The sequence below is a fragment of the Homalodisca vitripennis genome, chromosome 6, assembly GCF_021130785.1.
Source record: "Homalodisca vitripennis isolate AUS2020 chromosome 6, UT_GWSS_2.1, whole genome shotgun sequence".
NCBI lineage: Eukaryota > Metazoa > Arthropoda > Insecta > Hemiptera > Cicadellidae > Homalodisca > Homalodisca vitripennis.
This window is the reverse complement of record NC_060212.1, coordinates 1686574-1712716: the sequence shown is the minus strand read 5'-3', so window position 1 is coordinate 1712716 and position 26143 is coordinate 1686574. Positions and strand designations below refer to the sequence as shown.

Here is a 26143-nt window from a genome sequence, read left to right as displayed (position 1 = left end):
ATGATGATAAAAACAACTTTTGAATGTATAAATTACAGGAGTCTATCCCATAGACCCCGAGAAACAAGGGGCTATTCGAATGACCCCTTAACAATCTTCATCCTGACACTGTTTTTTATCAATTAATCTGGCCTTTATTCTCGAAATAAAAATTACTAGTTAAATTTCTTTTCTATCTAAATGGAGTCAGTTGTAGGCCTACTCAATAATCAACTCAAATTCAATAACACAAATATCTTAACGATTGTAGACGAAAACAATGTGATCTGGTTTAAGGCTAAAGACGTAGCAAAAATTCTAGAATATGAAAATACTATGCAAACGATCAGAATAAACGTTGACGAAGATGATAAAAACTTCTATTTTAATCTAAATATAAGGGGGGGCTATAAATAGCTTACCTTCAAACTTCCAAAATAACACTGTTTTCGTTAATGAATCTGGACTTTATTCTCAAAATAAAAATTACTAGTTAAATTTCTTTTCTATCTAAATGGAGTCAGTTGTAGACCTACTCAATAATCAACTTAGATTTGAAAACAAACATATCTTTACAATTGTCGATGATAATAATGAATTTTGGTTTAAAGCAAAAGATATTGCAGAGGTGTTAGAATATGAAAATACTAGACAAGCAATCATATTAAACGTTGATGATGATGACAAAATTCAATATTTTTACTTAAAAAACAAGGGGTCTATTCGAATGGCCCCTTAACAATCTTCATCCCTGTACTGTTTTTATTAATGAACCAGGTCTCTCAAAATAAAAATTGCTTGTTAAATTTTTTCTATCTAAATGGAGTCAGTCATAGATCTAAGAAATAATCATCTAAAATTCAATAATAAAGAAATTTTTAACAATTGTTGACGAAAATAATGAATTTTGGTTTAAGGCTAAAGATGTTGCAGAAATATTGGAATATAACAAGACAGAAAAAGCGATTAGAAATAATGTCGATGAAGGTGACAAATCTCAATACTTTTATCTAAAAGATAAGGTAGCCCTCGAGGGCCACCTCGCAAATATTCACAAAGATACTATTTTCATTAATGAATCAGGACTTTATTCGTTAATTTTAAGATCTCATAAAATAGAAGCAAAAAGCTTTCAACAATGGGTTACGAGAGATGTTTTACCAAGCATTCGTAAATTTGGTGTGTACAAACTTGAAAACAAGATTAAATATTTAGAGGACAAAGTTAAGCACTTGCAAATTAAAGATGAAATCAAAACGGAAATAATTGCAAAACAAAGTGTAAAAATTGACTTAATGAAACCAGATCTTGTTTGTAAAGATTTTGATAAGAAAAAACACCATGTTTTTGTGTTAATTAAGAAGAATCACATGTGGGAATGGCCTTATTACGTTATCAGAGCTCAAAAGAGAGAAATACCGAAAAGATTGAAAGAACTTGAAATTGATTACCCAGAAATGGAAATTTTATTAAGACATGGAGATCCAAATAGTATAAATCTCTACAACCAAATGAAAGAATCTTTGAATATTTTATACAACGGAAATCATTTTACTACAAATATGGCAGAATCTCGACTGATTTATAGAATATCTAAATTACACGATGAAAATGTTAAACATTCGAATTATGATAGTTTGTTTGTAAATGTCTTTTAAGACTATAGAAATGTTGAATTTCTCTTCCGCATACGCAAAGAACTGGTCTAGCAAAGATTTGTTTAGCACAATCTTTACAATATGCTTGTTTGTTGTCTTTACTATAATGGAGATTATAAAATTCTGAAATATTCTTAACCTTTTTACACCGTGTGCACTCTTTCTCTTCTAAAGTTAATTTTTCCATTTTATCATATAATTCTTTTCTATATTTCTTATTACAATCCTTACAATAATAGCATAATCCATCTTTTCTAGTCTTATCTTGAAAAAACTTCGACAAATCTTTAAATTCTTGACACTTTATACATTTCTTTTGGGCCTCCATTTATATAGAAAAAATTACAGCTTTGACTTTTTCAATTCATATTCGTAAAAACTTCCGGTTATTTCTCAATTTTTCAAAGTTTCCAAGTTTATTTAATTCGTCTAATATATCAGATTTTGCTTCATTTTTATAGCCATAAGGTACTGTATCGATCTTATTTTCTAGGACAATTCTCTTATCATCTTTAGCGTTCAGTGCCAGCTTGTTTATGGTAAACGGTGTACAACTCATGTTTGTAGCTTTTGATTACTGTCATCTCTCTAAATTCTTCTTTATCTTCGAACAAACATCTCTTCAAGTTTTCGATATTTATTGTTTTATTTACAACGCTTCTCTTAATTCCTTTACACCTAACTGGGTTTTTATCTAGATATTTGTACGAGTACATCTTAGACCTTAAACCACAAAATTCTTCTAAAACTTCGCTATTTAACTCATCTTTGAATTTCCCTATTACCTTCTTATTTTTAGTAGTGAAACATTCATGATCTTTTGGATAATCACTTGTATCAAAGTCATCTATATTTTCTTTAATAATTTTAAAAGGATCTCGTTTCAATTCTAGAAAATAACTGTCTGTATCCATGTAACACAGATTCAAATCTGGATCAAACTTCTTTAATTTGTTGTAATAAAACTCGTACATTAGCAATTTTGAGAGGTCGAGAACTGAAAATCCTATGTAAATCGGTTTGTTAAATTTAACCTTTTGTTTGTACATGTGACTCGCTATACAGTTGTCGTCAAAGATGTTAAAGCATTTGAAATTTGTTTTCTTAGCTTGTTTCATTGAAAATTCTTCATTTCCAAGCTTAATATCACATCTGTTTCTCACATTTTCCATAGATTTTCCAAACACTGAGTTGTTCATCAGCTTATAAAAGTCCTTTTCAAAGTCGCTTGTAGCTTTGGTTCTCATGTTTGTGTTAAAATCAATGTATTCTTTCATAAAAGGCTTCTGATCGAATGCAATAACTCTATTCACATGTTTCAAAATCATACCTTGTTCCAAATAGAACTTCAAATTTCTCGAATGAACAACGTATTCAGTTTTATCCAGTAGAGTTGTGCAAAGTTTGTTTTTAAAATGTTCTGGAGCAAGAGGTAAATCCTTGTGATGTTCGTGTAAATTCGTTGGATATCCAAGATCAACTTCGAGAATATAGCCATAATCTTCGTCTCCAGTGAGTTCCAAAATTGTTTCTTTCCATTCTGCTGTTGTATACGTTTTAGGATCCATCCACTTGATTTCGTTATATGGTAAATTTTGCATAAGTCCATACCCATAAAGGTTGTTTGCATCGACGTACAACAAATAGTTTTCGGGCTTTGTCTTATCAAAATCTTTTAAATATTTGTTATTTGCTTTCACATATCGTTTAATACACTGAGAAATGCCTCCGCGAATACCTTTTTCGATCATCAAATACATGTTATAATCACTAATTAATTGTAATTCTATCTACGTTAATTTTAACATAGCATCCCAAGCAAGACTGGGAGCTGTTAAATAGTGTGCTGGATCAAGCTTATAGCAATTCAAACAAATGTTTCTGAAATTTTCAAAGATATCAGCGAGCAATAGAACATCTTGAATGTTATAGAGATCGGAGTAATTTCCTAGATTTTTTACTTTTAATTTGTTCCATACATTTAAGTAGTGTTGAAAATCTTTCTCAGATATGCTCTCGTCTGTCAAAAGTGAATAGAAATCTTGAATTCTCAATTCTTCTGTGTAATCAAGTTTTTTCAATACTGTCGATAAATTCATAGGGAAATATTCCTTTTCCAGATAGAATTTTAAAGATTTCTTCTTCGTCATTTGGTTGTCTATCTAGAATTGCGTTCAGACCATCTTGTATAAAATGATTTGTATGCTTGAAATCATCTCTCTTTAGATTTTTAGCTAACTTTTCTATAGACGATGCCATAAATCTGAACGTGTCTACGAAAGAAAACTTGATGAACTTTCTTGGTTTATCATCTTCAAACTCATATCCATATCCAGAATTTACAGAATAATTTATATATTTCTCATCTGTGTTTGCGATCAAATCAACATTACCATACTGTTTTGCCAACTCTTTTATGTACAAATGAGTATCGTAACATGACATATTGTGGCAGAAAACGGGAATATTTTGAGGAAATTTGAGATTCAAGTTACAAGATAAAATGAGCAGCACCTCGAAATTTACCTGTTAAATGAACAATGATCTCGTACTTTTTTTCTTGTTTGATTATCAAAACCCTCAAATTCACAAATATGACAAAGACTGGAATTTTGATACGAAATTTCTTCTTCTTCAGTTAATTTCATAGGTATTTTATTCTTAGAATTATACTTTTTAGCTATGTATTTCGATAATTTATTAAGTTCTTCAAACAATTTTGCAGGAACATTTGGCAAATCTTCTTCATTTTTTGCTCGATAACATATCGGCTTGTACATACGATTGGTCACATTAGACACTAAGTATAGAGTAAAACCATATGGAATGTGCTTCTGAATCTTGGTTGTAGTCGACTTTTGCGGATTGTTTTTGCATGTGGGAATCTTCTCTAATATGCTTTCAAAATCCATATAAATAACGTAAGGATGAGAAAATTTCTTTTGATAATTAGTAAATGTTGTTGTTTGACCTGGAAACGGCATAATTGGCTTACAAACTTCGTGTTGTTTGCAAATTTCTAAATGATCTGTTAAATCTCCAGATTTGTAGAAATGGCTTAAACATCTTCTACAAAGAAATTTTTTATTTTTACACTTAGATAACTGAGAAAATACAAGTTTGTTTAAATCTGTTATCAAAACATAATGAGATTTGTCATCTTGTTTAACATACAATAAATCGATTTCTAACTCGGCATCATAAATTTCTGAAATTTGCAACGGAACAATATTGAGTTTTTCATCAAAAACTATAGACATTTACAGACATTTTCGGATAATTATACTTTGCTTTACTGCTTCGTTTTTCAAATAATTGTATATCTTTTAAGGACATAGGATAGTCGAACGCAGAAAATATCTCGTCATTTACAAATTTTTCATATTGTTTTGCTCTGTCTACATGAGTTTCTGGTTTTTCAATAGCACATCGGATAGAATAAATAAAGCAATAATCATCTTTATTTTTGATATTTATACAAGCTTTCTTATCTTTGATTTTCTTTGGTAAATCGATATATGATCCTGCGTTCATAAATTCGTGTTTATTAAGGCTCAAAATCAGTTGTTTACAGCGTTTTAATGTCCATCCAGAACCTCGATTTGGATGATTTGTCTGTTCTCGATGTGTTAATTTATTAAATTGCTTAGTAATAAAGTCGTTTATGTCAAAGATTTCGTCTGCTTTTATAGTAAAGTACATTGGACACGTTTGTGTTTCACCGTTCACTAAAGTTCGTTCGTATTCGCATTCTAAAGAGAGATAACCCTTCATATTTTTAACATTTTCTTGAAATTTCTCGATTAAACTCTTAATTTCTGACCGCATAATTGATAGATATTTGTAAATTGACATGGAATTATCGTTTAAATTTGTTAAAATGTATTGCTTGAAAAGACCGTGTATTGAGGATAAAACTTCTACATCAATGATATTTTCGGGTTTCTCATTAAGAGTTTTGTCAATTTCTTCGATCATTTCAGACTTAGTTTTATCGTTTGTTTCAATGGACAATTTCTCAGCGATTGATTGAATTTTTTTCATCTTTAAATAGATTGAGATCTTTTTTAATTTCCTTAAAATTTTTCTTTAGTTCACGCAATTTTTCTATATTGTACATCTTTTCATGATCGACAATTTGATTTTCTTTAGCCCAATTCCTCAAATAATTTAGTTCTTTCTCATAAAGTTCTTTGTTTTTTAGATGATTTTTTGACTTATAATGTCGGGTAAAATGATGTTCGAAAACATCTTTTTTGCAGTACGGGCAGAATATCTTTTTCCTCTCCATTTAAATAGGGAAAATTTGAATGTGCCAAGTTTTACTATTTAGTGAAATATCTTTTTATTAAGCTGAAAAATAGCAATAATTCAGTAGATTTCTAAGGATTTTTATCAAAATTTGATAAAAATCAGCACAATTTATGGTTTAAACAGCCTTTGATTCTTCTATTTAAAGAAGAAAAATTTGTTTAACTAACACTTTGAAAAGTGGAGAATTTTACTAGAATTTGACACAAATCAGCACAAATTGTAGTAAAACAGCTGTAGATTCTTCTATTTATTATAGAAAAATCTGTAAACTAAGACTTAAAATTTTTGAAAAAATAGTATAGTTATAGTAATAAAAGTACTTTTATTACTATATTGGTTTGTAGGGGGTAATTTAAATTCTATAATACTATTTTTTCAATATTTTTTTCTTTAACTTTTCCAAGATTTTTCATTAAGATTTTAATATATTTACAACAGAATTTTCGAGAAATATCGTTCACATTATCAACTTTAAAGCTAAAAATTCGCAATAATTAGAGAAATTCAGTAGATTTTCAGGATTTTTCAAAAAACTCTAGTATATGCACCTTAAGAGCTGTGGTTTTGACCCTAAAAAACCGTGTTTTTAGGGTCAAAACCCCGGTTTTTTTGTGTATTTTGGAAGTATAGTTTTGATTTTTCACCTTAAAAGTGTAGAAGTATTAATTTTTTTCTATGTAAATGGCACTGTTACAAGAGTTGAATAAGGTTGGTGATTTAAAGTTCAAAGAATACAAGAGATTAATAGAATTAGAAGAAAATAAGAAATACAAAATTTTGAATCTGGAGAAAATGAAAGATAAATTCGGGTTTACAATAATTGCCGAGTTGGAAGATTATAAAGTACACTTACCGAACAGATTTTTGACTGTTTTGGATGAAAAAAAGATTAAAGAATTGAATAAAAATGATAAATTACACTTGATTGTTACTGGAAAGAAGACTATTAAAGATAAAGACTGTGTTACAATTAACTTTGTAGAATAAAGATTTCGAAGATTTCTGGATTTTTTCATTAAAATAGCTTAAGAAATTAGAAGCCTACAATGAACAGTAAACAGCTAAAGATTCGGTTATTTTCCATTCGTGGTTTCCTGTTAGATTTCTTAGATTTGTTTATGGTTCAATGGACAGTATTTTACATTCGTGGTTTCCTGTTAGATTTCTTAGATTTTTTTATTGTTCAATGGACAGTATTTTACATTGATTTTCTGACTGTCCCAAAAGTGGTCTAGAACCCTCATATTTATATCTACTTATATATATATATATGTATATATCTGTATTAATATGTATATATATATATATATATATATATATATATATATATATTAGTACAGATATTTTATAACAAAGAGATAAATATGTTGCCTCAACTGTCGTAATTAGACGATTTGAAAACTCAATGGCCAAAATAAGCACTTTTACGTTGTAGTAAATTTCACAGTTTATGTATGTATTTATAATTTCTTCATCAGGACATAAGGTCAGAAACAATTTTTACCTGTAATTGTATGAGGCCAGAAGTAAGATGCAAGGGCTGGTAATTGAATCTGATAGATATAAGTCGATTTTCGAACCCTACTCATGTGTATATGTTTTTATTGGAGCAGTAAGGAATACTTACCTATGGCACTGCAAATAGGATTTTTAAAACGGAATTGAATTTTAAACGTTGGACACACATTTTGATAAGCTTGTCAGTCCTTCGTATGGCGTATGTATCCTTTAATTGAGATAACAAACCATACTCACTAATTCGACTAAAACGGCTAGAAAAATATGGTGTTTGGATCGCATAAAACTCAGTTCTTATTGATTATGAGCGCTACAATAATACGTGCGTGGTATATTCCTATTTATGTTCGATTCATAGGCCTCATAACATTATGGCATAAGTGCTTTCACTAAGGAGACTAGTAATTTTTTTTTTTTTAACTTGCATAGGAAGCAGTTTATAAATTGTACAAGACAAACAGCATTTTAGTTGCCGCTTCCTGTTTTTAGTTGGTATGTTATTACATATATTAGTAACAATAATGCACCGCAATTAATAAATTTTCTTCACTGTCAGTTTAAAATAAAAATAGTCCTGATGAAGTTACACCAAGATGTAGTGGCAAACAACAAGACATCATTCTCCTTCAATCTACTGCTACTGATTTATATCTCAGAAATTATTTTACAATTAAACATTTGCAATAACGGTTGTGTGACGACGTTGTTCCCTTTCCCCATGCGTTATGGTTATAAATATTTATTTGTATTCTTGTTCAGATCTGATACGTACTGTCGCATATAGTGAAACTAAAAACTGGATAAATATAGAATATATTATTATATACACCAAAAATATCAAATACTAAAGCTTATACATGGGATAACTTGTAAATGGGTCTTCTTTAGTCCACAATAAAACGATAGCGGTAAAGCTCCACGAGATGTGAGGCAGTGCCAAACGTCGCGATGTAGTGAACATCAAAACTACATTTCCATTTCTGGAACAAAGTCGCACTCAAGTTGCAAATCGCTTTATAACACTAAGAAGGAAAGTTGAGCAGTAACTCATGTTGTTGACATCGACGATAGTGCTGAAGCTGAAGCGAGAAATCTCAGACTTAAAACCTTTTCAGTACGATCGTTGTATAAGTGAATAACTTTCAAGTTGATACGATTATATCGTCTATTAATACCGTTTGGTGACTACTGCTGTAAGAAATACTTCAGTGAGTGTGCCTACTCGTCAAGTAAAATTACTTTAATTTGAATAGTAGACATATACAACTATAATTCTTTGATAACACTGATGGATGTATACGTTTGATTTATGACTTTCTAAAAAATAAATGATAAATATATTTTCCACTCTACTGCCATTGTATGTTTCTTTTGCATTTATAATGGGCTACTAAATCATAGCTTATACGTGGCTGTGTGGGTAAAAATCTTTATTTAATAAACAATCAAGTTTTAAATCCTTACTAATTTACGGTCAACATTTTGAAAGTATTTTAAGTGATAGGGGAGGTTTCATTTGTTTTAGGAAAATGTAATGACCACTGTAAAGTCATACAAAGAGAGTCGTTGCCAAAGCGATTAATCGAACCTCCAACTAACATTTCTATGTACAACACAAATTTTTTGGAATAATATTTTGCGTAAGAAACATAATCCTTTTTACTCTATAGTAACATGTATTGGTATATTTTTTTTATCGGAGCCAAAGGAAAACTCGAATATAGCACTGGAAATACGTTAGGCAGACAGTGCATTTAATAATTCAGAGTTGACGTTTTTAAGCCGATTATTTTCTAAGACATATATTTATATATCTTTTTAACATGGCATAAACAGAAGCAGTAGAAATTTATTTAATTTTTGAATCTTTAGCCATATATACTAAAATAATATGTAGCTGATGTATGTCTACATCTGTTTGATAAATATCATAGGGCTCCAGAATATTACTTAATAAATAATTTAAAAGCATAATAGTGCGTCTAAGGCCGCAGGTAACTGGTAGTATTCTATACAATACTTTCGTAGCTTAAACACAATGTTGTTGTTCGATGAGATTGTGGAGTAAAATAATTGTAATTGTATATTTATCTTGAATAATATAATTTTGTAATTGAAATAATTATTCATTATTCTCTTAGAATTCCTCATATTTAAATTACTAGACGATCAATTATTGTCCTTAGCAGAAATCCTTTACCATGCAGAACTCTTTTTAAGCCTTTAGTACAGCCGTTTATTGATCAAAAAGTGCGATGGCATCCCTAGTATAATTTAGTAATAATACTCATTCTGGATTGTAAATAAAGTAGACTTTCCTATATTTCGTGCAATAAAAATTTGATACACTATGCAATAAGGGTGTAAAACGATGTTTGTGCTTTTATTTCAACCAAACCTTAAACGTTCTCTAATATGGATGTTCAGATTTGATACAAGACCAATTTTGCATTTAATTGACGATTTTGAAGCCTACTAACGTTTCTCACAGGTAGATTAGAGAAGTGATGTTATAATCTCAAAATATATTTGAGACTCGACGGATAATCTAGTTATTCGGTGAAACCACTACTCTGAGACAAACTTGTTTGTGTTGACAAATTCTGCCGATATGTGGCACCAGTTTGTATGTGTTTGTAAGAGATAAGGAGTTGTAAGAGATAAGAAGCTCATGTATATATTGCCTGCATTGTGTACTCTGTTGTCCATCTTCATTCAGTGGATTTAGTATGAACAGTTAGTGTTGTATTATAATAGGTTCTATTAAATCTATAATACATATTTGAGAAAAGTCACCATTTGTGAAAAAATTATTAGTAGGAGGTTATAATGTAATAAGCTACAGAAACTTTGATGTACCATATAACTGTACTTTGTATGAATAATAATATGATTATTGTATTATTAAAAGAGTTTATTAGGAAATATACCTTACCAAGGTAAATTAAAAATGCATTTGGGTTTTTTATTTAAATTTCGTTTAGCTGTAAAAGGTTTAGGGAGACATTTTGATTTAATTTTACTTAATTTATTATCCAGTAGCTGCACTAAAGAGCAAATAATCAATATGTTTCAAAAATTGTTTTAACTTCGACTATTTTATACATCCCCATTGCTTAATTCGACCCAGTTGTAAAATCTATCGGTACAGAACATAAATATATTAACTGTATACTTCAATTCTGTTTTACATGATCTGAACTCAATATTATAGCATAACATGTTAACCAGAGTTCCTAGCTGATTATATATTGTTTTATCATTTTGTTCTATATTGTAACGGAAAGCCAGTGTTACTATTAGGTATGATACACGCATTATAACGAATCTATTGTTTTCTGGTGTATTGTTTGAAATGTGATATCGTAAATAATTTCACATACAAGTAGTTATGACTCAACAATTCTGTACTCTTAGCCTCTAAATGTCTGTCTTTGAAACATTTTTTACTTTTAAATTTCTCAGTATTTGACACTGATCGTGTCTCTCATACGTTAAGTCATATGAACTTCACAAAAAATATGTCACATAAGGTATCGGCTTTAAAATATGTTAGAAACGTTTCAAAGTATCTGAATGTTGCTATTTAAAAAAATGTTTATTGTTTAGACTTACCAGGAAACTCATCATGTATCGATTAATTATTATAGAGATATTTAATCAGAGGATCTCAGTTTAATACAAATCAATTAAATATTATGTAATAATTATGGTGTTTAATCCTGTTTTAACGACTGTAAATTAAGTTTATACAATCATTACTGAACTACTACGTAATTTTAAAACAATAAACAAACATAGTAGTTTTCTAATTTAACAAAACTTGCTTATTCTAAATAATTCTTTTTCGTTGTAGGATGCCCAAGAACTAAGTTATAACCGTTTACCATCATCATGCACTTATTAAAGACAACTAATAATGTGCTAGGATCAAGTTTGTTTGAAGTATACATATATATTCAAAAAATGTTTAGTCTGTTATGTGAAGTATTTTGAGATAAAGATTTTCCTTTAACACGAACTCCAGCTTTACCGAAATGTCTTGCTTTGAATTAGTTAGTAAATTCATTCAAAACATATGAATTTATGTTTTGTTAGTTCTAAATGTAATTTATGGCAAAAACAAATATCTAAACGAAATAGCGTAGTCAAAGTAATTTGAAAAATCTTATTCATACACATTTTAAGATACATCCATTTCATTAATAGTAATGTTTTTACTCAGAAAAAAATTGCGGATAAATATAAACAATATAAACAGATGCACAGACGTAAAAGAAATTATTCAAACTCTACAAATGATAAGCTTCACTAACGCTCAGCCGACACAATATTTTTTTATATTTGAAAGTAAACTGAACTAAAGCCTTAATTAAATATGTAATGTTATTTTTATTCTGCTATTTAAGATTATGTTCTAAAATAACTATCATTTAACGACGGTATTTTAAAAAGAAAAACAGCAGAAAAAAAATATATAACATAACTTCTTTACAAATGATCACTGTTTTCTCACGTAGTAATTTCGAATTCTTAATTTTTTAGGTTCAATTAGTCAAAGATGCAGATGAAATAATGAAACTAACCATTTTGCAGCTTTGAAGAAAACACTTACAGTAACCGTATACTGTGATGTTAACCAATGAAAACCACTCTAGTATAAAATAAAGGCTACGCTGTAAACCCAGATTGTTGCGTCAGCGTGTTGTAAAGGAGGTCATCAGGTATTATAGTCTGTCTATTCTACTGCAGTAAACATTTTCATGATTCTTGTTTGCACTGCTTCTATTAGACAATGTTTGCCGTGCAAGCATTATTTCATACAGCGTCAACAGATCCCAGTCAACCACGCTTATTGTTGCCCCACCGTCACTATGATTGCACTGACCATTTAGCTATAATGTGGAAATTTATGCCTTTTTGTGTTATATGTTTGTATTTATATACATTGTGAATCAATTCAAATGGTACAACAAGAGAACGATTGAAGCTTATATGAATTGCAACACTCACAAATCATGCACAAAGAATATGTTTGACTAAATTATTGAAATTTACATATCCAAAGTCGTACTATAACGTTATGTTGTTTCAGCGTATTATATTTTAGGAAGTAACCGTTTTCTGTAGTATCTACACGATTTTTTAAATTCTTTCTCTTAACCTATTGTTACTGGGGTTTTCAATCGTTGAGCTTTGTTAAGAAAAATAGTGTTTCTTAGCCTAAGTTTTCAAGCCGTTTTTTCGTACTGGATTGAGATTGAGACCCCTAGTCTGTGGCATTGTTCTTCTTTTATAAAGACCTTTAAAGTGAAGTGTCCACTTGATGGGGGTTTGAATTTAAAAACTTTTGACTTGACCCCCCAAACCCCCATTTTGGGTTGAGGGGCTAAGCTCTCATGTAGCGCAAAAACCATCAATTGTCATTATATAACTAACCCCCAAAGGATATTGGTTTGTTTAATTCCGTTCAAAAGTTAGAAGGGGGGTGGGACTTTTGGGTTTTAAGTCTGACTAATGATTTAAATATAACTAAATCATTCCGTACAATTAGGCATGTATGTGCTTGAAAAGTGTTATAGAACATTTAGTGAAGTGGTATAATACAACCCTAATGTTAAGATTTTCTTAGCGATTCTATGGTTCTTGGAAGTTGATTATTGTCGCCTTTGGCATTTGTATCTCCAGAACCTATAATACTATTCTGTTAAACACAGTTATTAACAACACCCTTTCTCTAAGTGTGAACAAAACTTGATTTTTTGGATATTCCCCTTTCTGAAATATAAAAATTTAAAACCTAAATATTTACCCTCAATGTAATATACATATTGAAAGGGTCTGTTATCATCACAAAACTTAATAGTAATTCCAAAATAAAATTGACGGCTCGTCATAAATTATTGTATTAGAGAATAACAACCTCGGTACACACTTTACTGATTAATCACTCTTGTGTTTAATAATACACAGTGAAAATTGCTATACAGCTCAACAGTTTAACTCGTAGGTGAGAAGTGTTAACATTATAATAATGATTGTAAACATTCAGCTTTGATGAATATAGTACTCTCGTCTAAAGTATTTTAATTTTGTTTATTTATTATTCAAGCTATATCAGGTGATTCATATTTTACTGAATCAGAGTATTTTGTTCGCGTCACGGTTGATATTACATTTCAGCCAGGAGCATCAACAACTGAAACCTTTCAACTACAACAGGTTTTGTGCTCCCGGCTCGTGCGAGTGTATAATTAAATTGGTCGTGCACGCATACTCGTTGACGGATTTTGTTGAAAAGAGTACAGTCGGAATCGGAATAAAAAATGTTAAATTGTTTCGTGTCAAATAACTTTTTATACTATACGGGTTATTTTATTTTTGGCTTAAAACATTTTTTTAACATAATTTAAAATTTTTCTCTAATCTATTTAAACCTACTTTATAGTTTGGTTTCTTTAGCTTGAATATTTTTAGAGATATCAGGTTAAAAACAAAACGGTGGTATTAGCTAAACGAGATATTTCTCAACCTATGTTTATATGATATGTTTTGTTTTAAACTAAGAGTAATATTAGCCACAGAAGTTTGTGAACACTCTGTTATAAAAAACAAGGATACAATTTTGTTATAAATTTAGGATAATTTTGGAAGTGATTTGGAATATGTGTAACCTTTTTTGGTTGTCTGAGCTGCCGGTTCAAAAGTTTTTTAGGGTATACCCTGTTACAAAGAGCTTCAGAGCTTCAAGTTTGCTTTTGTAAATTTTTAAATCTAAAGCGTTTGTACATAAGGATTTGGCTCTAATGGAAAGACTTTTTGGAATTGACTTTTTTACATAATTTGGATGGCAGCTACTGTAATGTAAGTAATTCATTTTATTGGTACCCTTAACACGTATTTTGGTTTTTAAACTAAGATTTTCTAGAAAAACTTCAACATCCAAAAAAGTGACGATTTTGTGATTAATATTTTAATTAAAGTTAAGACATGAAAATTTATTTAAACTATCAAGGAAATTATGAAGTTTCTCTAACCCATGATTCCAGACTACAAAAATGTCATCTATTGTGTCTTAGCCACAATAAAGGAAGGAAATTTTGAGTTAAACAAATTTTGTTCTACACATCCCATAAAATATTTGGCGTATGATGGGGCCATTCGAATACCCATCGCTGTTCCTTTAATTTGGAGATAGTTCTTACCCTTTAATTTGAAATGATTCATTGTTTATAATTAAATGAATGAGTGAGGTTAGAGAACTTATATAGAAAGTTTGTTGAAGATTTAGTAATATTTGGCCCTGTTTCAAGAAAATGTGTGGCGGCTTTCCAGACCACCTTAATGTGGAATGTTAGTGTAAAGCGATTCTACATCTATCGTTACAAGAATCGTCTCATCAGGAAGTGGCTGGTGAATATCCTTGAGTCTTGATAAAAAGTGTCCGGTGTCTTTGATGTAGGATGGAAGATTTCTCACCAGGGGTTGCAGGTTGTCATCTACGAATGCTGAGATTCGCTCTGTAGCAGAACCGATGCTTGTCAAGATAGGTCTGCCAGGAGGTGGTCTCGATGGTTTATGTATTTTTGATAAATGGTAAAAATTTGTTTTTTGGACAAGAAGATTTAGCATATCATCTGAAAGATCCTCATTAGCATCCTCTTTAGTAAGGAAATCACGGATATTTTGGTTAAATGCTGATGTTAGTTCTTCATCAATTTGTTTGTAGGTAGAACTATCACTTAGCTGACCTCTGCCTATTTAATGTAATCAACCTTGTTTAAAATTACAATAGAACTGCCTTTGTACGAAGGCAAAATCATAATTTGATCATTATTTTGAAGTGACCTAATTGCTTTTCGTTCAACACGAGATATGTTTTTGGATTTAGGAAGACTGTCTGGCAGATCAGGATTTGAAATATTTTCCAAAATTAAACTTATTAATTACTCACAGGGTGTTCTAGTGGAAGTGGTGGAGGTTGCCATCCTGAGCGATCTTTGAATTTGAGTAAACATTGAGGAGTTTTAATTTTATTATCTCAAGTGTTTTGACTGAAATAATATTTTATTCTTATGTTTCTTGCAAATTCGAACGCATCAGTTACGAAGTTAATGTGATTAAATTTGTATGGTGTAGGGGAAAAGTTTAGGCCTTTTTTTAATACCAAATTTTCTTTAGACAAAGGTTTTTCAAATGGATAAATTTTCAACGTTTATCAGAGATTCATCAGTGTTATGATTATTTTTCATTTTATTTAATTTTGAAGAATTTTTTTGTGTCTATTTTAGGGATTCGAAGTCGGTTTATTTTAGTTATTGTTATTGTATTGACTTTTAGCATATTTTACTCCCTACTAATAATTCGACAAACGTTAACAATAATACAGAGGAAAATATTCAGGGAATATAACCTAACATACAGTGATCTACTTAGTAGATAATATAATATCTTACTCTTATACGATAATGTACAATTCCTTAGTGCGACATAGATTTATTCAAGGAAATGCAGCTCGAGTTAGTTCGTATTGTTGCTGCATGCTATGTAGTCTATAATGGACTGCTACTTAAGGCTATGCCAACTTGAGATCCATGACTGAGATCTGACCCATGCCTGATAAATCGCAATCTCTGCTCTCCATACTGTCCCATGCGTGATGAAACATATTACACATGTACACCAACTGTAGTGCCATCTCGAAATATTAAATATTTACATATGTACTCCTTATTCACTCTCCATCTTGTTCCATGCCATCATGGAAATGCCACATACAAGAGTTCTATTTTAAATAACAACATTTTACCCGTGTCAGGTAGGTAATCCATGTTTACTTTAAAATCGTTACCTTTAGTGCACTATAATAGACTCTATTAAAGTTATAATATCCCTTGTTGGTGAGGTAACATAGTACTTAGACAAATCAGAAACTGATTGTGTCTCTCATCTCTATATCCTGTTTCAATAAAAACTTAGAGTGTCGGTATATGATGCTCTTATGTAGAGTAGAAAGCTTGTCATAACTCCAAAGGTAAAGCATGATACTTTTTAAAATGTTAAATCTCCGCACAAAATCCTGTCTTATTGCTCCAGGACAGACACACCATCGCTTCCAAAAGACACATTATTCTCACAGGTACTAAAATTTACGATATATTTCCCAGTATTTGTTAGGACCGTTGAATGAAGTTTGTTTTTCACGATAGAATAATTGTAAAGGAAACGGAGTTTCCTGATATTTGCCATCGTTTATTAATACAAAAATCAGTAACATTACGTTTCGAGATTTGCAATCTAATGTCTTCTTCAGTTAAATAAAATACATAATTAACAAAAGCTTAAAGCAAGCAAGTAATGCCAGAGCGTTGTAACACGCATGACTCACGTATAACAACTATCATGTTGTGTGTCAACTTCAGTAACTCAACAAAAGAAATATGAACTTAATAACGAACAAAATACAATATAAATTATTTAAAATTAACTACAGAATATAGTTCACAATAGACCTGCATTGGGTAAGAAACAAACTAAGACTAACTATAAGCCTATAATAAAATTTGTACGGATAGTTAAAATAAAACTACTAAGCAGCAAGTTATACCCCGTCCTGCATTTCATGTTCTCATATATTTGTAGAGGATGACCATTTGAACGTTTAGTAACATTGAGATAGCATATAATGATTAAAACATTCTAATCTGATAAATATTTTCGCTATGCTTCATTGAATATTTAAAATTGGCATATTGGCTATTTCTGTGAACACATATACGTTCCCAAGCTTCTGGGAAGTACATTATGGTAACTGCAAGACCAAATCACTGAATCTTATTTCGTATCGTTGGTCTACGTAATAGTTCAAAGAACTTCTACACGACTAGAACTGTGATATAAAGCAGAAAACTTACACACATATACACACTCACCCTTAGTTAACATTTGGAAAATTACAACATAAGCACTTCCTTGTGCCGTTGATACAAGGTGAACGGTACTGCAGTTGTTACTATACTTCCTTCAATAAGGAACCTTTATTATAGTCGCAACCTATATGTTTCCTAAAATTTTTGAGATTATTTTTAGTCGTTACAATAAAGTACATTTCAGCATATTATTCCGTATCATTGCACTATATCGTGTTTCAAAGGACTCCTACACAATATTTCTCTGAAACCTTAATATAGAGTAGAAAGCTTGCCTCTGCAGCTCCTAAGTAACATTTGATAATTTTTTAGATTAATCTCCGCACTTATGTCTCTTTTCTCCTGTAGGAATGCTATATTGTTTCCAACAGTAACGTTATTCGAACCATGTAAATAAAGGTGTGATCCTCTTGGCATCCTAATTCACCTCATTTGTTCATACCATGTTTTTAAGACCTACATAGGCATTTTTTGGAATCCTGATAAAGACCAGAAAACTTCATATTACGACTCTGAAGTATTTTACAGTAACTTGGGAAATTCCAACTTTCGTTGTTTTTGTACTACTAGATCTTCTCCAATATGGATGTGATTCAAAACTCAAATACAAAATGTTTGTTTCCTGATATTTCTGAGGTAGGTTTTAGCAGATGTAAGAAAGTAGCATCACTAACTATAATTTGCAAGATGTGGCTTCTCTATATGATTTTCCATGTAAAATATCCAAAGAACTTATCCAATCCTTAAGCAATGGCGAAAATCCACTATGGGGAAGCCCTGTTCCGGTGAAAATTGATTAGTTTAGATATCAGTTCTTCAGATTTGGAAAAAAAAGTATGGATGTACATAAACAAGTAATACAGAATTTGGTCGCATGCATAAGCTCTTTTTATAAATCAGTTAAGAAAGAACCTAATACGAAAGAATTCAATGATTATACACTCCTCAAAACAATTAAAGGATCACTTTTTTAACAGAATGCACTCGGTTAACGGTTCGAAATTTTCTAATAATTTTTTTTTTTTTTTTTTATTTCAAAGTCGGTGTTGAAAGTAAAATACATCGTATATGTTTTTTTTATATGATATTTTATTTTAGGCTAGAACAGTAAACAAAGTTTAAAACCGCAAAATTAAAACGAAAACAACTCTCTTAATAAAGTACAAATGTAATAAGAAATGGTCTGGTCTTTTGAATGTTACTTTCAATACCTTGTATTGCCACCTCTAGCTGATATAACCGCAAGAACACGCTGTGGCATGGTTCTGATGAGTCGTCTGAGGCTATCTTGAGGTAACCGCTCCCATTCTTCTCGTAATGCCATTTCCAGCTCATCCAAAGTCCTGGGTTGGTTTGGGCGGCCCCGGATACTTCGTCCTAGTTGGTCCCAGACGTGCTCAATCGGGTTTAGGTCCGGACTGCAGGCTGGCCACTCCAGCAGTGGTATGTTGTGTTCGCCCAGGTACTCACGGACCAATCTTGCTGCATGTGGTCGAGCTCCGTCTTGCATAAATAAAAAATTTTGACCTGCTTGCTCCGCTCTCGGACGAATATGAACGTCTAACACCTCGTCCACATAACGCTGGGCTGTCAAAGTACCGTTTCGGATTATGACAAGGTCTGTACGACCGTCCATTGTTATGCCACCCCACACTAATACTGAGCCCCCGCCAAACGGAACTCTGGGAGCTAGGCAACAGTTAATAAACCGTTCATTTCCTCTTCTCCACACTCGAACGCGGCCGTCATTACCAAAAATTGTACATTTTGACTCGTCTGAGAACATTACCTTACGCCACTGTCTCAGCTGCCAACGCCTATGGTCTCTTGCAAACTGCAATCTGGCTCTCTTATGACGCACAGTCAATCTCGGCACTCGGGCAGGTCTCCTAGATCTCAATCCAGCTTCCCGGAGTCGATTTCTAACAGTCTGATCCGACACACGATTTCCAGTCGCCTGGCTTAGGTCGTTTTTGAAGTTCTCTAGCAGTTAAAAATCGATTACGAAGTGCATTAACTCGTAAAAAATCGATCTTCTATGTGCGTGGTAGATCTCGAGCGGCCTTGTCCTGGCGTCTTTGAAGAGTACCTAGCTCCTGATGTCGGTTCCATAATCTTGAAATTACTGATTGACTCACACCTAAGCGCCTACCCACTTCTCGTTGGGAAACTCCCACTTCTATCAAAGTAACAGCTCTACTGACATCACTCTCAGACAAAATCCGTCTAACACCCGCCATAACAATAAAAAACACACAGGCCTAACTATAGAAGTCTAATCCAGACTGAACGAGATCAACTTCTGACAAAACTGAGTCTGAACCTTTCCTTATCTCATTCTTGTTTGGACATGATATCGAAATAATCGCTCTTATCTTTTACTGAATTGGTCAGAAATAAACAAGAATTATTTATCTTTGCTACCGAGAGGTTCCTTTATCAGTGTGCAAAGTTCAAACATTCTTCTGTTATTAATACTTGTTTTACAAGACGCAATCAAAGTGATCCTTTAATTGTTTTGAGGTGTGTATTTTGATGGTATGTATCTTAAAGTGTACATTTAGAAAGTATAGCATTGTTTATAATAATTTGCGTATTAGAATTTTTTTTATATTGTAACGTAGTATATACTAATTTTCAAATATGCAACAAGAGAATTATGTATATAGTGCGGTAATTTTGCATTGTGTATAACTAGATCGATAATACTCATATTAACAGTGAAGTAAATACAGAATAACATGTACATTAATATAAACATTTCACTAAGCTGTAAAGGTATGCGTATTGTATAATTATAGAAAATAGTTAATTTGAATTATTTTCCGTAATGGGTGCACATTTTAAAAACATTCTATAATGATCAACATCACTCCCTGCCTCCAGTAATGCAGCTCGCTCTGAGCATTAATAGCATACTTCCTGGCCTTAACTGTCACCGTATTGATCGTCAATGTTGAGGCGTGAATACACTTAGCTCTTATCCTTCACTTCAAAACTCCATTAAGAAGATAACCCGTTAAATCAATAGTGATCTTCTTTATTGCAAACGTATGCACAATAACTATAAGTGTGTTTTATACAGTTTAATTTAAAAATGGACCACTATTAAATATTTAAAATTATTTCTTTACTAAAAGATATTTTTCCATTTACTTAAAATCTAAATCTTTGTTATAGTATACTTTTGAAACAAACTTTTATTTTAGTTTATTGGATTAAAACTGTGCTTAAATCAACTTAATAGCTTCATAATTTTCCCTAAACCATGTTCTTGACCGTTAAAACCCAACGATCATAGGGCTATTATACAGATTATAAAACTAATATTAAGTTAGAAAGGGTTAGTTAGTAAATTAAAGCTATGCATTCTGTTTGATATATATATATATATATATATATATATATATATACTCTTCGAAGTAGTTTATAGTGTACATAAAAACAGAAACAAAAATTCAGTGGTCATGTTTAATTTTCGAGTTGACACAACCCTTCATCAGAACACACTGAATTAAAACATATAAACAGAACTCAAACCAAAAACAAAAGACATAACCAAAATAAAATTTTAACAAATAAAATATATATATATATATTGAACGTTGTAAACTCAAAAGAGACTACAGAAAACAGCAGAGAGTATTTTAACATATTGTATATCTTTTTTAGAGTAACTTTATTGAAGAATGCATGGCAATTACGATAAAGGTTCGAATTTTTAAGATTTAGTATTCGAATGAAATAATTTTATCCAATACATATGGAGTCGCAATTGTTCCCCTTTAAAAAAAGATTTATAATTTATGAAAAGCCTCCTTGTAGTCTACACATGGTGTTTCCAATGATATTGGGACAGAAAAAAAAGTCTGACACTAAATCCATTTTATTCATTTTATTAAAATTACAAAAAAAACACTCCATGCAAACAGGAAAGTAAAAAATAATACTAACAATTTGTTCAGACTCGAACAAAATGAGAGATTTTGGAACGTTTGCTGTAATAATTTTGTTTTACTTTCTCTTTCACATTATGTGATTATCTAACGTGTTATAGCGAAGTAAAAAAGTCTTTTTTACCAGCTTTGCATTTTTGGAACACTTGCCTCTAAGGGAGAGTTCCAAAAATTCTGAATTTTATCGGAAACGATACATTTGCCCGATATCAATTCAGCAAAGAGAGTTTTTATTCACGTCCTCTATCAAACCTGAAGTATGTGAACTTTTTATCCGTAACTATATACTATAGATTATAAAACATTGATATATTATTATTCGTCCATTATTTAATGTGTATAAATAAATTTGACTCATTTATAATATTTCATCATTTATAAAGCAAAAATTGTTTTGATACTTTTCAAATTACAGTTGTCAAGAAATACCGATGGGCTGAAAAGAAAATTATACGTATAATGTAAAAAAAGTGCAGAGATAGTTTAACTTAATGGCCGATTGTAAAAATAGTCCAAACGTTATCTTGAGAAGTAACACTGTACAACCTCCTGGTACAAAAACAGTTAGAGCAATGAATAATTGAATGCAATATCGGAATTGGTATATTCGCAAAATAAGTAGAAAAACAATGCGAATAAAGTAACAATGAAAAGTAGGCTGGGTATCCTTCAATAATTTTAGCTAGTGTACTTACACTCATACGTAATGATGGATATAATTTTGGTGTGTTTTTATAAAGAAACAATCCGGTATGAATGAGAATAAAAAAAACTTTTTCTTACATTTTTTGTGTTCTTTATTATAAAAAGAATCACTTAAGTAATCACATGTTTAAGTATACAATAAAAATATTATAATAATATTTTAGTCTCAAACTAATATAATATGTAAAATTCAAGTTGAAAATTAAATTAAACATTTCATTCTATAGGAATATTACTGACAAGTAAGTAATCGTCTGGCATTTCGTATTTAGCATTTATCTTTGTCCTACTTACAAATTGTCTATAAATTTGGTTAAATTTTATGGTTACATTGGTTTCAAATATTAAGAACAAAATTGTATTAATTTCAGAAATACAAATTTTAATTCTTGCAATTATATATTAATAATTGCAACTAATAATCTGACCATAGAGAACAAACATAGCGTATAAACCCTGACCAGCAAGTGTTTTCAACATATCTATGTGGTTGAAATGCTGTATTCAAATACTTTATTGTACATTTTAACTTTTATAGTTATGTAAATACTTTTATATGGGAATATCACCAACTTTATGATCATAAGTATCTAAAAAAAAGACCTGCGTCCGCCTTGGATACAGCTTAATTAATTTAACCGATATAATACCCGTACTAGTTTTGATTTATTATGAATAAAATGAGTGTAACCTAATCAATTTTCTAGTAAAATCTTACTTATATGTCATTAATTACAGTACAATAATTACAGTAAAATTGGTAATTGAGACTTATTTATATTTTGTAAAAAAAATCAAAATCAGAAGAAATAAAATGTTCTGTCAACTTTGAAGGGTTTGCAACTATTTAATGTTATGAAAAGAAATTTATTATACTGGTTTAATTTGTGATTGTTACCTAATCGTGTAGCACTTTTTAACCCATTTGACCAAGGAACTATACGAGGTTCTGTACACAATTGTATGCAAGTGTAATTAAAATTGTATAGAAAAGTTAAATAGCACTTAAATAGCAAAGATAATGACAAAAATGTTCGGTTAATCGGAAACAATAATTATCAAATTAACGGTAAAATACTAAGACAAAAATATAACATAAATTACATATAATTATCGACGTAATTTAAGAGGGTGAAAATTAAATACGTTCGTTCCTTTTTCGAGTATGAAAATTTAAAAATAACAGGAATTAGATTTATCGTATGGCTTCAAATTTATGTGACGTGGAGGTCAAGTTTAGCTAAGGCATATGGCGTCGTTGATCGGCATCTGATGGTTCATCAACGTTCTAAAATAGACAACTTCAGTAATAAAATACATTTATAAAATAATATATACCATTATATTGATCGTGTAAAAAGATTTCTTATTCCCAAACACTCGATTGTTCCTGAAATCTCAAAGAGTAAATCAACCTTAAATGATGGTATGCATACAATCGATTTAACCTAATAACATAAGGCTATGAAAACCATGTGAGGAAAAAGAATTTAAAAAGATTGATTATGATGTAAAGGGTTAATAATTATATTGATTGCTAGCGTTTGGATTTATCCAGTTCCAAGAGGTCACAGATACCAGAATTGTATTGAATAGAAGACAATTATCAAGATTGTAACCTATGTCTATATAAAGAATTAGAAGAGTTCGTTGTTCTATATTTCTCTACAAACAGCAAAGATCAACTTATGCGATGTATGGTTTATGATGTTCGGGTAACAACAAAATGAACTAAATATTTGCAGTTTAAACTGGCTCTCAATTCTTTAAAAGCGGCTTAAAAATGTTATTACAAACTAGGAGTAACATCCAAGAGCAACTCGAAACTTGGTAGGTTAATCCACTTATCTCTCTTGCTCAGTATTTACTCTGCGACTTCTCTAGATAGAAACTTTTCACGAAAACTTTAAACTTATTTTTTTTATGATGAGATATGTACTGATTTATTTGTACTCTTATTTTCCTAATATAAAAAAATATTCCTGTAAAGAATAAATTTGTTTCATTCAGAAAAATTTAAGCATTAAGTTGCATTTAATCTTTTTGTATTTAATATTATTTATCTTATATCTTATTGTATCTTGTTTATCGAATCTCTTAATTAAGAATTGGTCTTTATATATTGATACATACAAAATGTATTATAAAAGCTGTATTTGTTTTCTTCTATATGATCTGAGTTGTTAAATATCATAACATTACGGTACTCCAGTCTTTTTCTCGGGCGATGAATTTTGTATAATCCTTAAAATACTTTTAGAACAAGTTGTCTTAATAACAATAATGTCTTAATAGGTATTCTAACATTTTTCTATATATCAAGATGTACCCGCTTTTTCCTTCCAGTTTGATTTATTTAATCATGTAAATTTTAAATATAATTTTAAATTCTTTGTTTATACGTTCATTTGTTAGTTTAGCACTTAAACCTTCGTAAACATCTATTTCTAGAATAGAATTTTAGGATAGAATAAACTTTATTTCTCATAAATATGCACTCATTACAAAATATTCAATACAAATATACAACAAATATAACTGAAAACCACATACATAGCAAAATAATCTTGTGCATAGCACGCGATTACAGAGTATATCAGTACTGGCTGACCTTGACACATTAACATTCATGCCGCACATACATACATACATATACCGAGAAACAAAAGTATTGGCCTCCAAGGCAAAGCCTGTTTTGAGGCATTTACGTAATCATAGAAATAAAAGAACTAGCAGAGATAGAACAACAATTATACATCTTCAAATATTATAACATAATACTAAAAACCCTCTTTCCAACAAAATTGATTCAGATTCATATTTGTAAGATTAACAGATAAATCACACATACACTAATTATATAAAATAAATTATAATTTATAATCCTCATTATGTCTGCTTCTATTTTAAACAAATACTATCCATTGTACAATTTCCTACACCCACACATACATTTCACTATCATTCAACAATACAACATTTCATACATAACTCATATAATACAAAGACAAAATACTATTATTTCATCATTAGTGTTTATTATTAAACCATGGCTATTAACAGTGTACATCCCTCCCACTAGCTTTGTACAATAAAACTGGACATCAAATCAGTACATAATATATATTTAAAAACATTTAATTTGCATTTCATAATCATCTTGTTCGATATTTAGTTCAACATTTTGTATCGTAGATATAAACGGAAAAATTAGAATTTTAATAAATCAGTCTTTTGCGAACTGTTAATTTTAATAAATTCTACAATGCTTCAGGAAGACCCTTACAAATTTTATTTCGTTTTTCGTTTACTTTGTCTTATCTTTACATGTGGCCGTCATATCTAATCTGAAGATGCATTATTATTTTAGATGTATATTTTGCACGAAACTGATAGGAAAAAGCTTTCAAAATTTAGAAATGTCATTTATCTTGTAAACTTTTAGACAAATAATATTGTTTTAAGCATATTTCTTTTGTAAAATAAGGCCTTGATTTATTACGAATTATTCCCCAATTGTTTTATACAAATTAACCTATGATGTTTTACTGTTTTTATATGTATTTAAGTCTAACCAGCCACCATCTAAAACTTTAAAGTTATAGAAATTCTAAATTATGCTTTAATCTGCTTTAAAATATCAACAAAATTGTGTGAGTTTGAAATTTAAATATTTATTCGATCGGAAGGTATAATTCTGTCCCCTAAAAACCAAAAAAATGGGAGTTAGACAATAAAATATTCAAGATGGAAATTTACTTTATATAATAAAATTGCTTAGCTTTATGTATTAAAGAACTTAGATAGATTTGTAGGTAGTAATTATGTGTCCCTCAGTAAAATGGATGCGGTAGATTGGCTACACTAAAATATTTTGTTTTGAAAAACTCTAATAATTAAAATGTATTAGGTATACCTATTTAGAAATACCATGCATTTATTGTTAACAATGAATGCAGGGTTGTTATTATCTGGGTTATAATAGTTAGCCACAAGCTGCGAGACTTCGCCATCTTGTCGAGCAGACGTCTCGTGCTTACGCTCGGAGGTGGTTTTATGGTAGAAGCGGTTTATAGCTGAGTAG

At 30.4% G+C, this 26143-nt stretch overlaps 1 protein-coding gene across 1 annotated transcript in view; it reads left to right on the top strand.

Moving 5' to 3' along the window:
* Positions 1-15473, top strand: part of LOC124365132 — a 74355-nt gene extending 58882 nt beyond the window's left edge. Inside the window, exon 3 of the mRNA XM_046821084.1 lies at positions 15426-15473. Within this exon, the coding sequence (XP_046677040.1) occupies positions 15426-15473 (48 nt within the window). The remainder of the gene's footprint in view (positions 1-15425) is intronic.
* The last annotated feature ends 10670 nt before the right edge of the window (positions 15474-26143 follow it).